This window comes from Tursiops truncatus, chromosome 4 (assembly GCF_011762595.2).
Source record: "Tursiops truncatus isolate mTurTru1 chromosome 4, mTurTru1.mat.Y, whole genome shotgun sequence".
Lineage (NCBI taxonomy): Eukaryota > Metazoa > Chordata > Mammalia > Artiodactyla > Delphinidae > Tursiops > Tursiops truncatus.
The window spans coordinates 133,803,092-133,817,028 of record NC_047037.1 but is presented as its reverse complement, the minus strand read 5'-3'; the positions used below and the strand labels follow the sequence as shown (position 1 = coordinate 133,817,028).

Sequence of the window (13,937 nt, the reverse complement as noted above, 5' to 3'; positions counted from 1 at the left end):
GTCTTAAGAGTCTCTCTCTCCCTGCTTACATTACCCACCTGTTCTTCCATGCTGTTTTCTTTTTCCATTAGAGCTCTTAACATTTTTTTTTTTTTTCCGGCTGAGTTCGGTCTTCGTTGCCTTGCACAGGCTTTCTCTACTTGCAGAGAGCAGGGGCTACTCTTTTGTTGCGGTGCGCGGGCTTTTCATTGCGGTGGCTTCTCTTGTGCGGAGCACGGACTCTAGGCATGCAGGCTTCAGTAGTTGTAGCACGCTAGAACCCTTAACATATTGATCAGTTAAATTTCCTGATAACTCCAAAATTTACGTCACATCTGTGTCTGGTCCTGACGCTTGTTTTCTCTCTTCAGATTTTTTTCTTGCCTTCTGTCGTGCCTTATTTCTGATTTGGAAGCTGGATATGATGTATCAGGTAACAGGAACTGAAGTAAATAGGCCTTTGGTGTGAGATTTTATGTTCATCTAACTAGGAGTTGGGCTGTGTTTAATGTTTGCTGTAGCTGAAGGTGCCAGAGGCTTTAAATTACACTAATGTCCTTGTTTTTGTTTCTGTCTTTGGGCTTCCCTAAGAACCCTTCCTTAAATAGTCTGCCTTGCAGCTCCTTCAGCTGTAACCCGCTGCTATTATACAGGATCCCATGAAGAGCTGGAGAAGTCCCTAAATGAAAAACCCATGAAAGTGTCCCCACCCCAGCCCCATACACACAGACAAGAATGCAGCCCTCACGAGTTTCTTACTCTCACACTAGTCTATACTCAGCCTCCAACAATTTGTCAAAATTACCATTTATATGTTCCTACCAGCTCATGGCTCCAGTGGCTTCTGCTCCCAGCAAGCACACCTCAGCGTAATTTTCTGTATTCACCTCTCTCAAGATTTCAGGGTGGCAGTTTGCCCTATGACCTCAATTCTCTACTAGATCTGAGAAAAATCGTGGATTATCAGTTTTAGGTTTTTTTTCATGTTGTAAAGATGGGAGTGATAACTTCTAAGCTCTTGACATTTCAGAGCTGAACTTGGAACCAGCAGAACATTTTGACTTGAATTATCTGATAGAGTCATTTTTTACTCTGAAGACATTTTGATATTGCTGCATCAGAGGTAAAAGCACTCTACCCTCTTAACTCTTACGTGTGCTATGGATACTTCTGAGCTCACCACTAGACTCAACCCCCCTTATTCCTAACTCCCCCCCTTCTTTGACCTCATCTCAAATGGAAAGGAGTGGGGCTCAGGATCTCAGAGGAAGGGGGCTGTTTTATCCACTACTTGATGGATCAAAAAGCTAAAAATAACCCATCATAAAACGGCCTCAGTAAAGCAGCTACATCAAAACATTATGTACCCTGGAAAAAACAGGACGCAGACAGACTAAAACTTAAATTTTCTAATCCAGTAGTTTTTTTAACGGAAACATGAGCTGGTTGAGATTGGATCCTCACCTTCTCCGTCCTCACCTCAACTCTCCAGTTTTCTTGCCCATTTACCACTTAATCTCCTGAGTCCAGTTCTTCTCCGGTGCTGAAGACTCTGTGTGTCATCAGCCTTCTTTCAGTGAACAGAACAGCGTTACCTGAGTCTCATCCTGGAGCAGGTGTGTGTGGCCTTACCAATAAATATCAGATAAGTCCCTCGGCACGGATTTCTTTTCCTTTTTAATAATATAATCATAAAAATTAGCCAGACTCACTGAGCATTTCATATGGCCAAAAACAGTGACACCCACTTTATATACAGTTTATCTCACTTATCCCTATTACCCTCTGAAATAGGAAAACTATGTATCCGAGGAAATCAGTGACTTGCCCAAGGTCATACAGCTAGTTTATGGTGAAGGGAGAATGCAAACCGAAATCTGTTTATCACTTAAATTAGGTGCTTTCCCTCGTCTGTTCCTCTCAGAGGTATAACATAGCATGTAATAAATACCACTAGGGTTCTTATCTCTAACTTGGGAAGGGCTGTTTGCCAAGTCCCGTTTAGGGAGGTAATCCAGCTGTTCACGTGGATACAGCCCCCACTAGCCACAACTCCAGAAGGCAAGGACTATAATCCACTCACTACTGAGTTCCCAAAACAGTGGCCCTAATAAAGCAAAAAGCCCATTGGCAAGATGAATGAATGAGGAAGTAAATAACTTCATGAGCCTAAGAGTGAATGAATGAAGTAACTCAGCATGATGATGAATGCAATAGGAAAAAGCCTTTCCAACCATCATACAGTCCTGGGATCTTCACTAAGTTCCAATGGGACAGGGACCGTATTGTTCTTACTCATAAATTAGCACATGCCTGGCACATAGTAAGTTTCAATAAACTTGTTCTTTTTGGTGGATTGACCTATCAGAGGCATTCCCTTCAAGAACAAGCAGCCCTCCTCTGAAGAATGACGGACAGTGGTTCTCTTCCTCAGCCTATGACTTTTTTCTTGATAACCCCCATCTTATCCCTGTCCTACTTCCTCTTCCCAGAATACATGTATTTACTATTGCAAGCACCGTTCTTCACCTCAAACACCCACCTGATTCTTCCCTAACTCTGTTTAATATACGAGTTAAGCAGAGAAGTACTGTTTGGGACCTATTTGAGTTAGGATCCTGCACTGTCACCACTGAAAGGGGCTCAGAGATCATCTCCTTTCAGAAATGAGAATAAGAAAGGGTAAGCAAGTAACCCAGGGTCATCACACATACAGGCCAGAGGCCATGTCTCCTGCCTCTCAGTCCAGTGCTCGTGTGGCCCACAGCACTGTCACTTCCACACTTGCCTTCGTGTGTTCACGTTGGCCCCATCATGGCAAGCATGGTAACTCAATAGTAAACTCAGCAAACCATATTATTGGCCCTTCGTTTTTTGTTTTGTTTTGTTTTCGTTTTAATGAATAATCCATGTAGTAGAAGAAAACACGGTCAAACTCCGACATGAGAAGCTCGCCATCACCACCTTCTGGCCCACTTCTGCCAATGAAGCCAAACACAGTTCACTGTGGTCACAGATATGAAAAATGATCAGGGGTCATTGAGTTTTTAATGCTGTCCCCCAACTAGCACTGAAAGGCTGAGTTGTGGTGTGAAGAAAGAAGATGTTGAATTTGAAACCCTGTGTTAAAAAAAAAATCATAGAACCTGGACTTTAATCATAAAGATCATTTTACCAAAGCATATTTTTAAAAGGCTGTGAAACATTATGCAACATTTGCATGGTTTAATTATGAGTTTAGAAAAGCCTAGCACAACTTTTTCACTACAGTAAAACATGACAGAGCATGAATCATGGCATAATACTTTATGCTTACTGTAGTTTTAGACATGGGGTTAGGGGTGCTGGGCTGTCTACACAACAACGCATGAATTACTGTACCGCAATTCACACCCAAAGGGCTTTATGGCAATTATAAAACCTCTTCTGTTTGCTTTTTAAATGATTAACATATTTGAATACTATATATATTCACTTTGTAAATACGTGTATCCAGGACACGTGCATGTCTTACGGAAAATATCTGAGTATATAATTTTATTTTCACTTGGAGCAAAATACTTGTAGCAGTATGGGAATGTTAAACAATCTGCTATTGCTATTCGCTTTCAGTTGCTGGAAACACTGTTAGCTGTAAGATTATGCAGGATCTCTGACTATAGTTGAACACTTATTTTCCACTGAGTCTGGAATGGACTGGCTCTTTATTCCTTGCCATCCCGTCAATTCTCTAAAATTCAGAAGAAAATGAAGACCTTTCTTTAATAATAGATTTCAAAGATTCTGAGTTAAAATATTTCCCCAGGTTCTTCAAAATTCAGAATTAAAATGTCAGTTATTTTAAAGAAAAGAAAGAAGTATATCAGTATGAGGGAAGCCGGGTAGAAGATCTCGGGAGAAGAGTAGGAAGGCAGACCTGGCTCTCCATTTACTTGATCCTGTTCTCCACGGTGACAGCTTCAAAGGCATAATAGACAAGGGACACTTTAACTGGAAGTGCAAAGCCCCAGAGGGAGGAGGTGTGGACAATGTATAACGAGTAGGAATAACTCATTTCTTTATGTCACGACACGCAGAAAACTGACACCTGTTGTTTTCCTAAGGAACTTTGCTGCTCTTTCTGTATTTACTCCCAGCATCATGAACCCCTGGCTATGAAGACCCTTTGGAGTTAGTGTAGTTTGCTGTCACCTTTGTCTACAAAGAAGGTGGAACACAAAGAGAAAATTAACATTTAATTCTAAGACAGAAATGTAAAGCTATCTTATGGTGAGACAGTGGTTGATTTTTACATTTTCTTACACATTTTGCCTAAGAATAGAAGGTGTTGGGTTTTTTTTTCCTCTTCTGCAAACAGTATGATGCTTTTGAAAACTAAGACTCCTATGAATGCTGGAGTCAAACTTACAAAATGCTTTTTACCTAAATCTTCTGAAGTCAGATCTTTGTCTCTTCTCTCGCCCAGGCCTCTCTTTTTTTTTTTTTTTTTTTGGGTTAACATCTTTATTGGAGTATAATTGCTTTACAATGGTGTGTTAGTTCCTGCTTTATAACAAAATGAATCAGCTATACATATACATATGTCCCCATATCTCCTCCCTCTTGTGTCTCCTTCCCACCCTCCCTATCCCACCCCTCTAGGTGGTCACAAAGCACCGAGCCGATCTCCCCGTGCTATGCAGCTGCTTCCCACTAGCTATCTGTTTTACGTTTGGTAGTGTATATATGTCCATGCCACTCTCTCACTTCGTCCCAGCTTACCATTCCCCCTCCCTGTGTCCTCAAGTCCATTCTCTACGTCTGCGTCTTTATTCCTGTCCTGCCCCAGGTTCTTCAGAACCATTTTTTTTAGATTTCATACATATATGTGTTAGCATACAGTATTTGTTTTTCTCTTGCTGACTTATTTCTCTCTGTATGACAGACTCTAGGTCCATTCACCTCACTACAAACCAGGCCTCTTTTTTCAATGGCAATCTGTAAAATACTTGCTCAACATTCTGCCCTTTAAAAGTTGCAAACTTGAGGTCTTGAGAAAAAGTGGAAGCCATCTCTGTTAGTCTGGGTTGATAGAGGCAGCCCTGCACTGCCGGGTTTGTGAACTAGTCATCAGGCCTTGTTGCCAGTTTCCTAGCCAGACTTTCTTTTCAGTTATCCTTGGGAGAGAGTTCACCTGAACAGAAAACATTTAAATGCCACAGAATATTTTTGCCAAAGGTACAAAAAGAAGACCCAAACCCTTGCATTCTTTTGCGCTTACTGAGTACAGAGAGACGGGTGATCGCCTGATAATGATAACCACGATTACTCGTAAAGCTGGGCAGCCAATACATGCAGTCAACGGTCCGAATGTTAACACTTCTACCTGGAAAGCATAAATCAGCCTCTCTCATCAGTAGTGTGATTAAAGAAAACCTTTGGAAGGAACAGTTAGCGGAGGAAAATCTTCAAGAGTCAAACATAAATTATATTTCAGTATCGTTTTGGGGGGAAATCATCAGACAAAAGCAAATATTGGGACTTAAGGAGGCTTATTAAACACTGGTAAACAGGCCACAAACATGTATTAGATTTAAACAAAGGTAGCTGGTTTTTTATTAAAAGATTTTTTTTTTCTAAATCCTGACCCACTCTACATGTAAGTGACCTCCCTGATTCTCTGCAGATACAAGGCAGATCCAGCCATCCCCACCATGGTCCTACGAGCAGTCCTACCAATACCTGGGACCCATTGCCTCTCCTTCTGTCCACCCAGCAACACCCATCTCGCCGGGACGGGCCAGCGGCATGACAACCCTCTCTGCAGAGCTTTCCAGTCGACTCTCAAGTAAGCTGCTTGAAAATACACTCTTTGAAGTCCGGCTGCAGTGGAAGGTTCTGGAGACCAGAAGGGATGCACGAACGGGGTGGCAGTCATTTTTGATTGGATGCAGTACGGTTTAAAGACAAGGCTGTCTATCTCTAAGTCCCCCGCCCACACGCTGATTTTCCTTGACACTCAGAGGCAGAGATTACGTACAGATGTGAAGGGAGAAGTGGCTTGGAGAAAGTGGATTCCTTGGGCGTTTGGGGGTGCTCACATTCGGCAGGCACGGGTGGCAGCTGAAGGGTCAGTGACAGAAAAGGCCAAAGTAGTCAGCTTCTGGGCCTCAGATGGGACTGATCCATCTTGCGGTGGCGAGCTTTCACAGGCCACGTGAACAGCGCACTGGGGCACACATGGAGTGAGACACACATCTACCCCAACGGGACACTCTCAACTAAGAGCCGCTTATATCAGGTTTGAGGAACAGACTGGAAAGCTCAGGTGTCATGGCTGGCATGATTGTTGTTAATACGTGCTCATTAAACCTAGTCATTTAACCTATGAGACCTTTGGGCTTGGCACTCACCTTTGCTTGTGGGCAGGGAAATCAGAGTTACAGAGAAAAATTCCTTTGTTGAAAGCAAAAAGAAGCGACTCCCTGTTTGGGGCTTTGAAATTGGAGCTGGACCAGACTGTGAAAATACTTCAGAGGACTTCAGCAGTAGGAAGCCTGAGAACACACTTCTGTGGAAGGGCGGCTGTTTTTGCTTTTCAGCTCCTGGAATCAGATTATAGCAGATTAGGGGCAGGCAAAGGGGCAAAGGCATTGCGTCTGCCATTTTACGTGTGGTGTAATGTTGTGTTTTGTGGACGATTGTGATTATTTGAGATTTCCCCAGATGCTTCAGCTTCTTCTCAGAGCTTCACAGAATCCCTCTCAGCTTCTCAGCAGCAGCAGTGCTGACACCTGGGGCCAGATGATTGTTCACTGTGGGGGGGCAGTCCTGTGCACTGCAGGGCCTTCATCAGTGTCTCTGGCCTCTAGATGCCAGCAGCACCCCCAGTCATGGCAACCAAAAATCACCAGACGTTGCCAAATGTCCTGAGGGCCACACTGCCCCACAGTTCAGAACTGTCTTCTTGGGCGAGGTAGTGGAATAGGAAAGCCAACTTCGTTGCCCAGTTTCCACATTATTTTCAGCCACTGTTGCCAAGAATTTCATGGCACCTGCCGGGCTAAGGAGTTAAGGGACTAGCGTAGGAATTATGAAGTCCATTCAGCTTGTTGTTGTTGCAGAAGCTCTGTCCCCTCAGGACTGGTCTGCTTCCAAAGGCACTTGTCATCTTTCATTGTTTCTTCTTCTTGTTGGCACTGCTCTGCCCACTGGCTGTGGTCTACATCTGAAGCAATTACTGTTTTTCTTGGAAATGTCCCTGCTGTGGGTCTGTCCCTTGGAATTTATTTCATAAGTCTTTTGACTTGGTCAGCACCCAAGATCATCGGCACCTTCGAGTCCAAGAACCCTAGGGGCCAGCTGTTCTGGCTGACCAGTGCAGATGGAAGGGTGACTTCTTTTTTTATAGGAATGAGTAACACGTGCCCTCCCCAATCCCGTCTCACAGTTACACTTCTGAATAGCCTGGACTTCAGTTAGCCAAGGAGCAATGGAAGGGCGTTTTATGGCATGAGGGTATAAGGAGATAAAAACCGCATCCCATTTCAGCACCCAAGCATGACCCTGCGCTGTCTTGGACGGTGGACCCAGGAGAATGCCAGAGGAGCTTTCACCGGTGGCAGAGCATAGCATGGGAGACTGCTCTCCACCTGGGCAGGTCTCCCTCTGAGAAATCGAGCCTGGAGCCCAGGCCTGAAAAGTGTTGTCATCTACCTGTGGGCAGGAGGGGTCTGGGATACTTAAAAGAAAAGTGGCTGCTTTGAGAGCCTGCTTTCCTTGAATCCCGCCCCCCAGCTCAGCTCTGTGCTCTGCCCCTCTCCCCACCCCCAGCGCCACCTGGGCTTCCTCTGGCCGGAGAGACCTGTGCTCTGTGTCTGTCTCTTACCTTTGCAGACAGGCTCCACACCTTGTCTGAAAAGAGTTGTCATCTGGAGGTTTTCTTTTCTTTTTTTTAAAATAATGTTTAGCTGCCAACCTGGGCGACAGACAGCATGCATTAATCTGAGTCATGCGAGATCCTTTTAAGGCAGCCATTATCTGCTCAGGCTGTTTAATCCTTCGGGGGCAGTGGGAGGGGCCCAGAGCAGGGCCGCTTTCATCCACAACAAGCTGCAGAATGAAGACTTGAGCTGTCATGGCAAATATTCAGCTTCATCGGTGGGGCAACATTTCCAACTAAAATACCTGCGCCGCCTAATCCCCAGATTTCCTACTGTTTAAAAGCTCCCTGTGAATATCAGGGGTCCCCACCTCTGCCCACACTGCTACCGAATAAGGGGGCACAAGCCCAGCCAAAAGGACAAATGAGCTAAGGCCGGGGGGGTGAACCGTGCGTCACTGGTGGGGCGTGCTTGGTAGCGGGTGTCAGACCGGACATAGAAATGAAAACAAATATTTTAATAGGTCACTTGACTCTGAGCCCACCTAGTGGGCCGAAGTTGTTTTGTTATCACAATGTGTGTGTAAAGGACAATTTGGCCAAACGGATGGTCTTCTGTAGTGTGACACTGGTACTATGTGGCCAGAAGAAGAATCACAGGCAACATCTAAGATCTTCCAGATATTCTGCCCACAAGTGAAAGAACTATTTTCTCCTGACAGCTGAGACCATAACATCATTCCATTACTTATGTCCGTGACAAATCACGGGCTCACTTGGGATTCCAGTAACTTGCTGTCATCACCAGGTTACCACACAGCAGTTGGAACAGACTGGCAGAGCATGTCCAGACACCATCATGAAACAGGGTGACCTTTCATTCATTTTCCAGTGGATTCACCTTTTTGTCTCATGGCAAATGAAGCAAGAGGAATAATGGGTGGAGTCATTTATTTGTGTCCAGAGTATTGCATCAGATGACAACAAATGGACTGTATTTGCCTAATGCTGCTCCCTGGACTATAGAAATCTCACTGGAAAAATGGAGTAAAGCTTCCTGTTAACTCTCAAGTATGTCACAGCTCTGTGTGTGAACACAAACAAGTGACACAGGGCTTGCTCACAGAAGGCCCCAGCGGGCAGGGACAAACCCTGTGGAATGAGGTGCGGCCTGGCTTCAGGACGAGCTAGAGAGTGTCCGTGGAAGGGCTGCCCTAGAACCACTGTCAGTTTGCAACTTTTTCCCTGCCCATACGTCTGACTCGCGTTGAAAAGGTTAACAGGAGTGTTTATTTCAAAGTCAGACTCCTGGTTTCCTCATCAGTGGAGAGATTTGCTGCAGACTTCTGTTGTTTCTATAATTACCTCTCTGATGAAGAGTATATCCCCTCACCAGAGGCACCCCAAATTTACAGGAGTTCACTTGGAGGGAGGGAAGGGGAGGGGGAGAGAGAAAGAGAAAGAGAAAGAGAGCGCGAGAACGAGAACACTAGCTCTCCCTGCTGGAATAACAGGCTTGAAATATGAGGAAGCTGATCAACAGCCCATGCCGTCCAAAAGCAGATGAACCCACCCGATGGCTTTCCTTTCAGAGCAAGCTTTTGGCCCAGCCAGGTTTCTCTGTGGGCCTGAACACAAAAGGACACAGGCCACATGCCATCTTGAGCTTGGAGTTATTTCGTATGTTCATTTGAGAACTGATACATTTTAAAACATGCAGTTCTTGCCTCTGCTCTGTTTTGTTGCTGTCTTTTGGGTTTGCTGACGTAAAGACTACGGTCCTGGCCTGGTCATTTAACGCATAATTCTGAGGAACAGAAACTACCCCAGGACACCATCCTACATGCACAGTGGTGGTTCTCAGCGGGGGCGGGGGACTCTTGCCCCCCTCACCCCTACCCCCAGGGCACTTGAAAGGTCGGGAGACATTGTTGGCGGTCACAATGGGGGGAGTGGGGCTCATTACTGACATCTGCTGGGCAGAGGCCAAGGATGCTGCCAAACACCCATCCCAGACCCACATCACCCCAACAAAGCTGGCCTCAAATGTCAGTAATGCCACTGTTGGGAAACTCTGATCTACAGGACACAGGAAACCATCCTAGCACCCAAACCCACGAGTGGTTCCCAAGGGCAGCCTGCGGTTAAGGAAAATGCAAAGAGATGCCACAACGGACAGCCAAAGCCAGTCCGCGCACTGGTAAATGCGTCATCCTAACCAAATGAGTTGTATAGACAAAGCTCTGCCATTTCTGGTGGAATTTCAACATGTACCAAAACGGAGCAGATAAGTCAAGGTCCTGCAGCCACTCCTCTTAACAAACCGGTGATGCATCTTAGAGAAAAGCACGTGAAACCGACGCTGTACTGTTTCTAAAACTGTGGAACTAGTCTGAAGGTAGATATGGGAGAGAAAGAGTGATGTGACGGTTCACGGACACCCAGTCCCAGTCACTACTATGGCGGGCATCAGCTTCAACCATAGGAAACGGCCAATTTTTAACTATTCCGGGCCTACCGAAACAGCAGTTTTAAACGTATTATAACGTATTAAAATGTTATTACATATTAATATTGTTATGACAATACCGTATTACGTATATATATTCTATTAATATTAATCTATTAATGCATCCATTATATTAGTAGTTCTAGTGTTACATTGTTTTGTTATATATTGTTATATTAATATCACCGATTAAATGTACATTACTATTGATATATTAATATGTTGATTATATAGAGAGGTGGCAAACTTTTCTGCAAAGGGCCAGATTCTAAATATTTTAGACTTTCTGAGCCCTACAGTCCGGCCCTCCAGTCTCTGCCATGACCACTCAACTCTGCGGCGGTGATTTAAAAGCAGCCATAGAGGGCTTCCCTGGTGGCGCAGTGGTTCAGAGTCCACCTGCCGATGCAGGGGACACGGGTTCGTGCCCCGGTCCGGGAAGATCCCACATGCCGTGGAGTGGCTAGGCCTGTGAGCCATGGCCGCTGAGCCTGCGCGTCCGGAGCCTGTGCTCCGCAACGGGAGAGGCCACAGCAGTGAGAGGCCCGCGTACCGCAAAAAAAAAAAAAAAAAAAAAGCAGCCATAGATAATACATAAAAGAATGAGTCAGGCTCCTTCCAATAGTACTTCATGTATGAACACTGAAATTTAAATTCCGTATCATTTTCATGTCAGGACATCATCTTTTGATTTTTTTTTTTCTTTTTCAACCATTTAGAAAAGTGAAACTCATTGTTAGCCTGTGGGCTTACAAAAATTGGTAGCTGGTGGATCTGGCAGGTGGGTTTGCCAACCCCAGAGTTACAGAAATACGGTTATATTAAGCAAGTGTTATTTCATATACCGTATTACGTTGCATGAGATCGTATATTACCATCATCATCGTATCAGCTGTCTGGGCAGCAACGTTCTGGGTAATCCTCCCGCGAGCGGGCCGGCGGGGGAAGGGGCGTGGCCTCCTTGAACCCCTGTCTCACGATATTTTTCTCTCCCTCCCTGCAGCCGCGCCCGACCTAACAGCCTTCGGCGACCCGCGCCAGTTTTCCGCGCTGCCCTCCATCTCCGACCCCCGCATGCACTACCCCGGCGCCTTCACCTACTCCCCGACACCCGTCACGTCGGGCATCGGCATCGGCATGTCGGCCATGAGCTCGGCCACGCGCTACCACACGTACCTGCCGCCGCCCTACCCTGGCTCGTCGCAGGCGCAGGGCGGCCCGTTCCAGGCCAGCTCGCCGTCCTACCACCTATACTACGGCGCGTCAGCCGGCTCCTACCAGTTCTCCATGGTGGGCGGTGAGCGGTCGCCGCCGCGCATTCTGCCGCCCTGCACCAACGCCTCCACCGGCTCAGCGCTGCTCAACCCCAGCCTCCCGAACCAGAACGACGTGGTGGAGGCCGAGGGCAGCCACAGCAACTCCCCAACCAACATGGCGCCCGCCGCGCGCCTCGAGGAGGCCGTGTGGCGACCCTACTGAGGCTGCGCACGCTCTCTCCGTGCGGCCGGGCGTCGTCCCGGAAGCGCCTCCTTCGGGCTCCGGCCTCGTGTGCTTGGGAAACCCGCGTGGGCCCGGCCGCCGGCCCTGGGGAGCGCGCCGCTGCCAACTGCCATGGTGATGTCGCTCCGGGCGGGGCCTCGGGGCCACCTGTGCTTCTCAAGTCCGTGCAGTTCGCAATTGCCGTTGGCCCATCTCAGATTTTTCTAACCTGATGCAACTTGAGGGTGTCCGCTTCACCACCCCGTGGACACGCTGTAAGGCAAACAGAAAGATTCCCAGAGGGAAACTGTGAATGCTTCTGATTTAGCAATGCTGTGAATAAAAGAAAGATTTTATACCCTTGACTTCACTTTTTAACCAAGTTGTTTATTCCAAAGAGTATGGAATTCGGGTTTTTCGGGGGTTTTTTTGGGGGGGGGGGGTGGGGAGATGCAACTCATTCTGTTTGGCATCTAATTCATATTTTTAATTTTCTTTTGCAGCACCTTATAAATTGCAAAATGCGTATTTGCATTTGGGGTGGTTTTTATTTTTATATATACATAAATTTGAGCTTGCTTCTTTCTTGCTTTGACAAATGAAAGAAATATGATTCCTTTTTCTGTAAGTTTTATTTAACTTTTTTTTGGACTTTTTTTGTAGTTGTTTTTTGAGAAACGGCTACAGCTTTGGGTCATTTTCAACTACTGTATTCCCACAAGGAATCCCTAGATATTTATGTATCTTGATGTTTAGACACTTACTTAATGTGTTGATACTTTTTTTATTATTTAAATGTACTTATATTAAGAAGAAAAATATCAAGTACTACAGTTTTTGTTTTTGATAGTAGCCAAAGTTAATTGTATCACATTGAAGAAAGTTGGAAAAAAAGGATGGGTAATGTGATCACTTGGTTATCTAAATATTGTTTACATTAAACTCCCTTTAATGTTAATCAAACGAGTTGGTAGCTAACGCAGCAATGTTTTCAGTAGGCTTTTTAGATACTGAGGGTCACTCCAAAGATCTAAAGTATGGAATTTTCTGCCAAGCTCAACAAAGGGTCTCATATCTGACTCCCTCCCTTCAAACGGAGAAGGTCAAATCTGGTTCCAGAGGGTTCATGCAGATGCCATGATTGCACCTCTGGAAAGGATTTATTTTCTGCCTAGGGGTTTTCTCACTCCATGGCCTCTTGTTAATGTCAGACATGCTTTGTAACAGAATGAATCTGAAGTAAGCTGTGTGGAGGAGCGGTATCCACATGGAAACCGAGTGGATGAATTCAGGGGTTCCTTAACTGCTTGATTCTGGAGATCAAGAGAGGAGATCATCTGAATCTAAAGTTCAGATTTTTTTAGCTCCAAGAAAATATTCCTCTTTGATAGAGTACCTGTTCATTGATGCAGAACGAAACTTGTGGCTGTCCCCCCAGGCTGGGAGTGGAAGGGACTAGACCGGATGCCTTTGACAGCTGAAGGTCTCCAGCTCAGTTTTCATAGGGTGGGCCCAGAAGCAGGCCTGAACAAGCCAAATCCCCTCCGTGTGCCTCAGTGGAGTCATATGGGAGAGCATCGTCCCACCTGTGCAGGACCCCGTCCCATGCTGCTCACTGACCACCCATCTTTGTGTTGTTCTCACTAGGCTGAGACCCTACCCCGTAGGGTGTGTGCACTTTTACCCGTGCATCGGCATGACAGGAAAGATTCATGTCACTGCTGCCCATGGCTACAATCCAAACATACCCAATGTCACTGTAAATTTTATGGCACTATTTTTATTGGAGGATTTGGTCAGAATGCAGTTGTTGTACAGCTCATAAATACTAACTGCTGATTTTGACATATGTGTGCTCAAAAATGATCTGGTTGTTATTTAATGTACCTCTTAAATTAGTTGAAACGATTTCAGGTCAACTCTGAAGAGTATTTGAAAGCAGGACTTCAGAACAGTGTTCGATTTTTATTTTATAAATTTAAGGATTCAAATTAGAAAGATCTTTGGCTGCAGGCAGCAAAACAGCTGGTCTTATTTAAAACAACTTGTTTTTGAGTTTTCTTATATATATATATATATATTATTTGTTATACACAGATGCAGTAGCAC

The 13,937-nt window shown here is 45.5% G+C and overlaps 1 protein-coding gene across 6 annotated transcripts in view; it reads left to right on the top strand.

Annotated features, from left to right (window-relative positions):
- RUNX1 (RUNX family transcription factor 1) overlaps positions 1-12,193 on the top strand; it is a 244,249-nt gene extending 232,056 nt beyond the window's left edge. For 5 of the 6 annotated variants that reach the window (XM_073804477.1, XM_033856040.2, XM_073804476.1 and 2 more), the window contains 2 exons: positions 5,645-5,806; positions 11,353-12,193. In XM_073804477.1, coding sequence (XP_073660578.1) covers positions 5,645-5,806; positions 11,353-11,828 — 638 coding nt within the window. In that variant the 3' untranslated portion in view covers positions 11,829-12,193. The remainder of the gene's footprint in view (positions 1-5,644; positions 5,807-11,352) is intronic. The other variant, XM_033856039.2, reaches the window with a different exon arrangement.
- Positions 12,194-13,937: the final 1,744 nt, after the last annotated feature.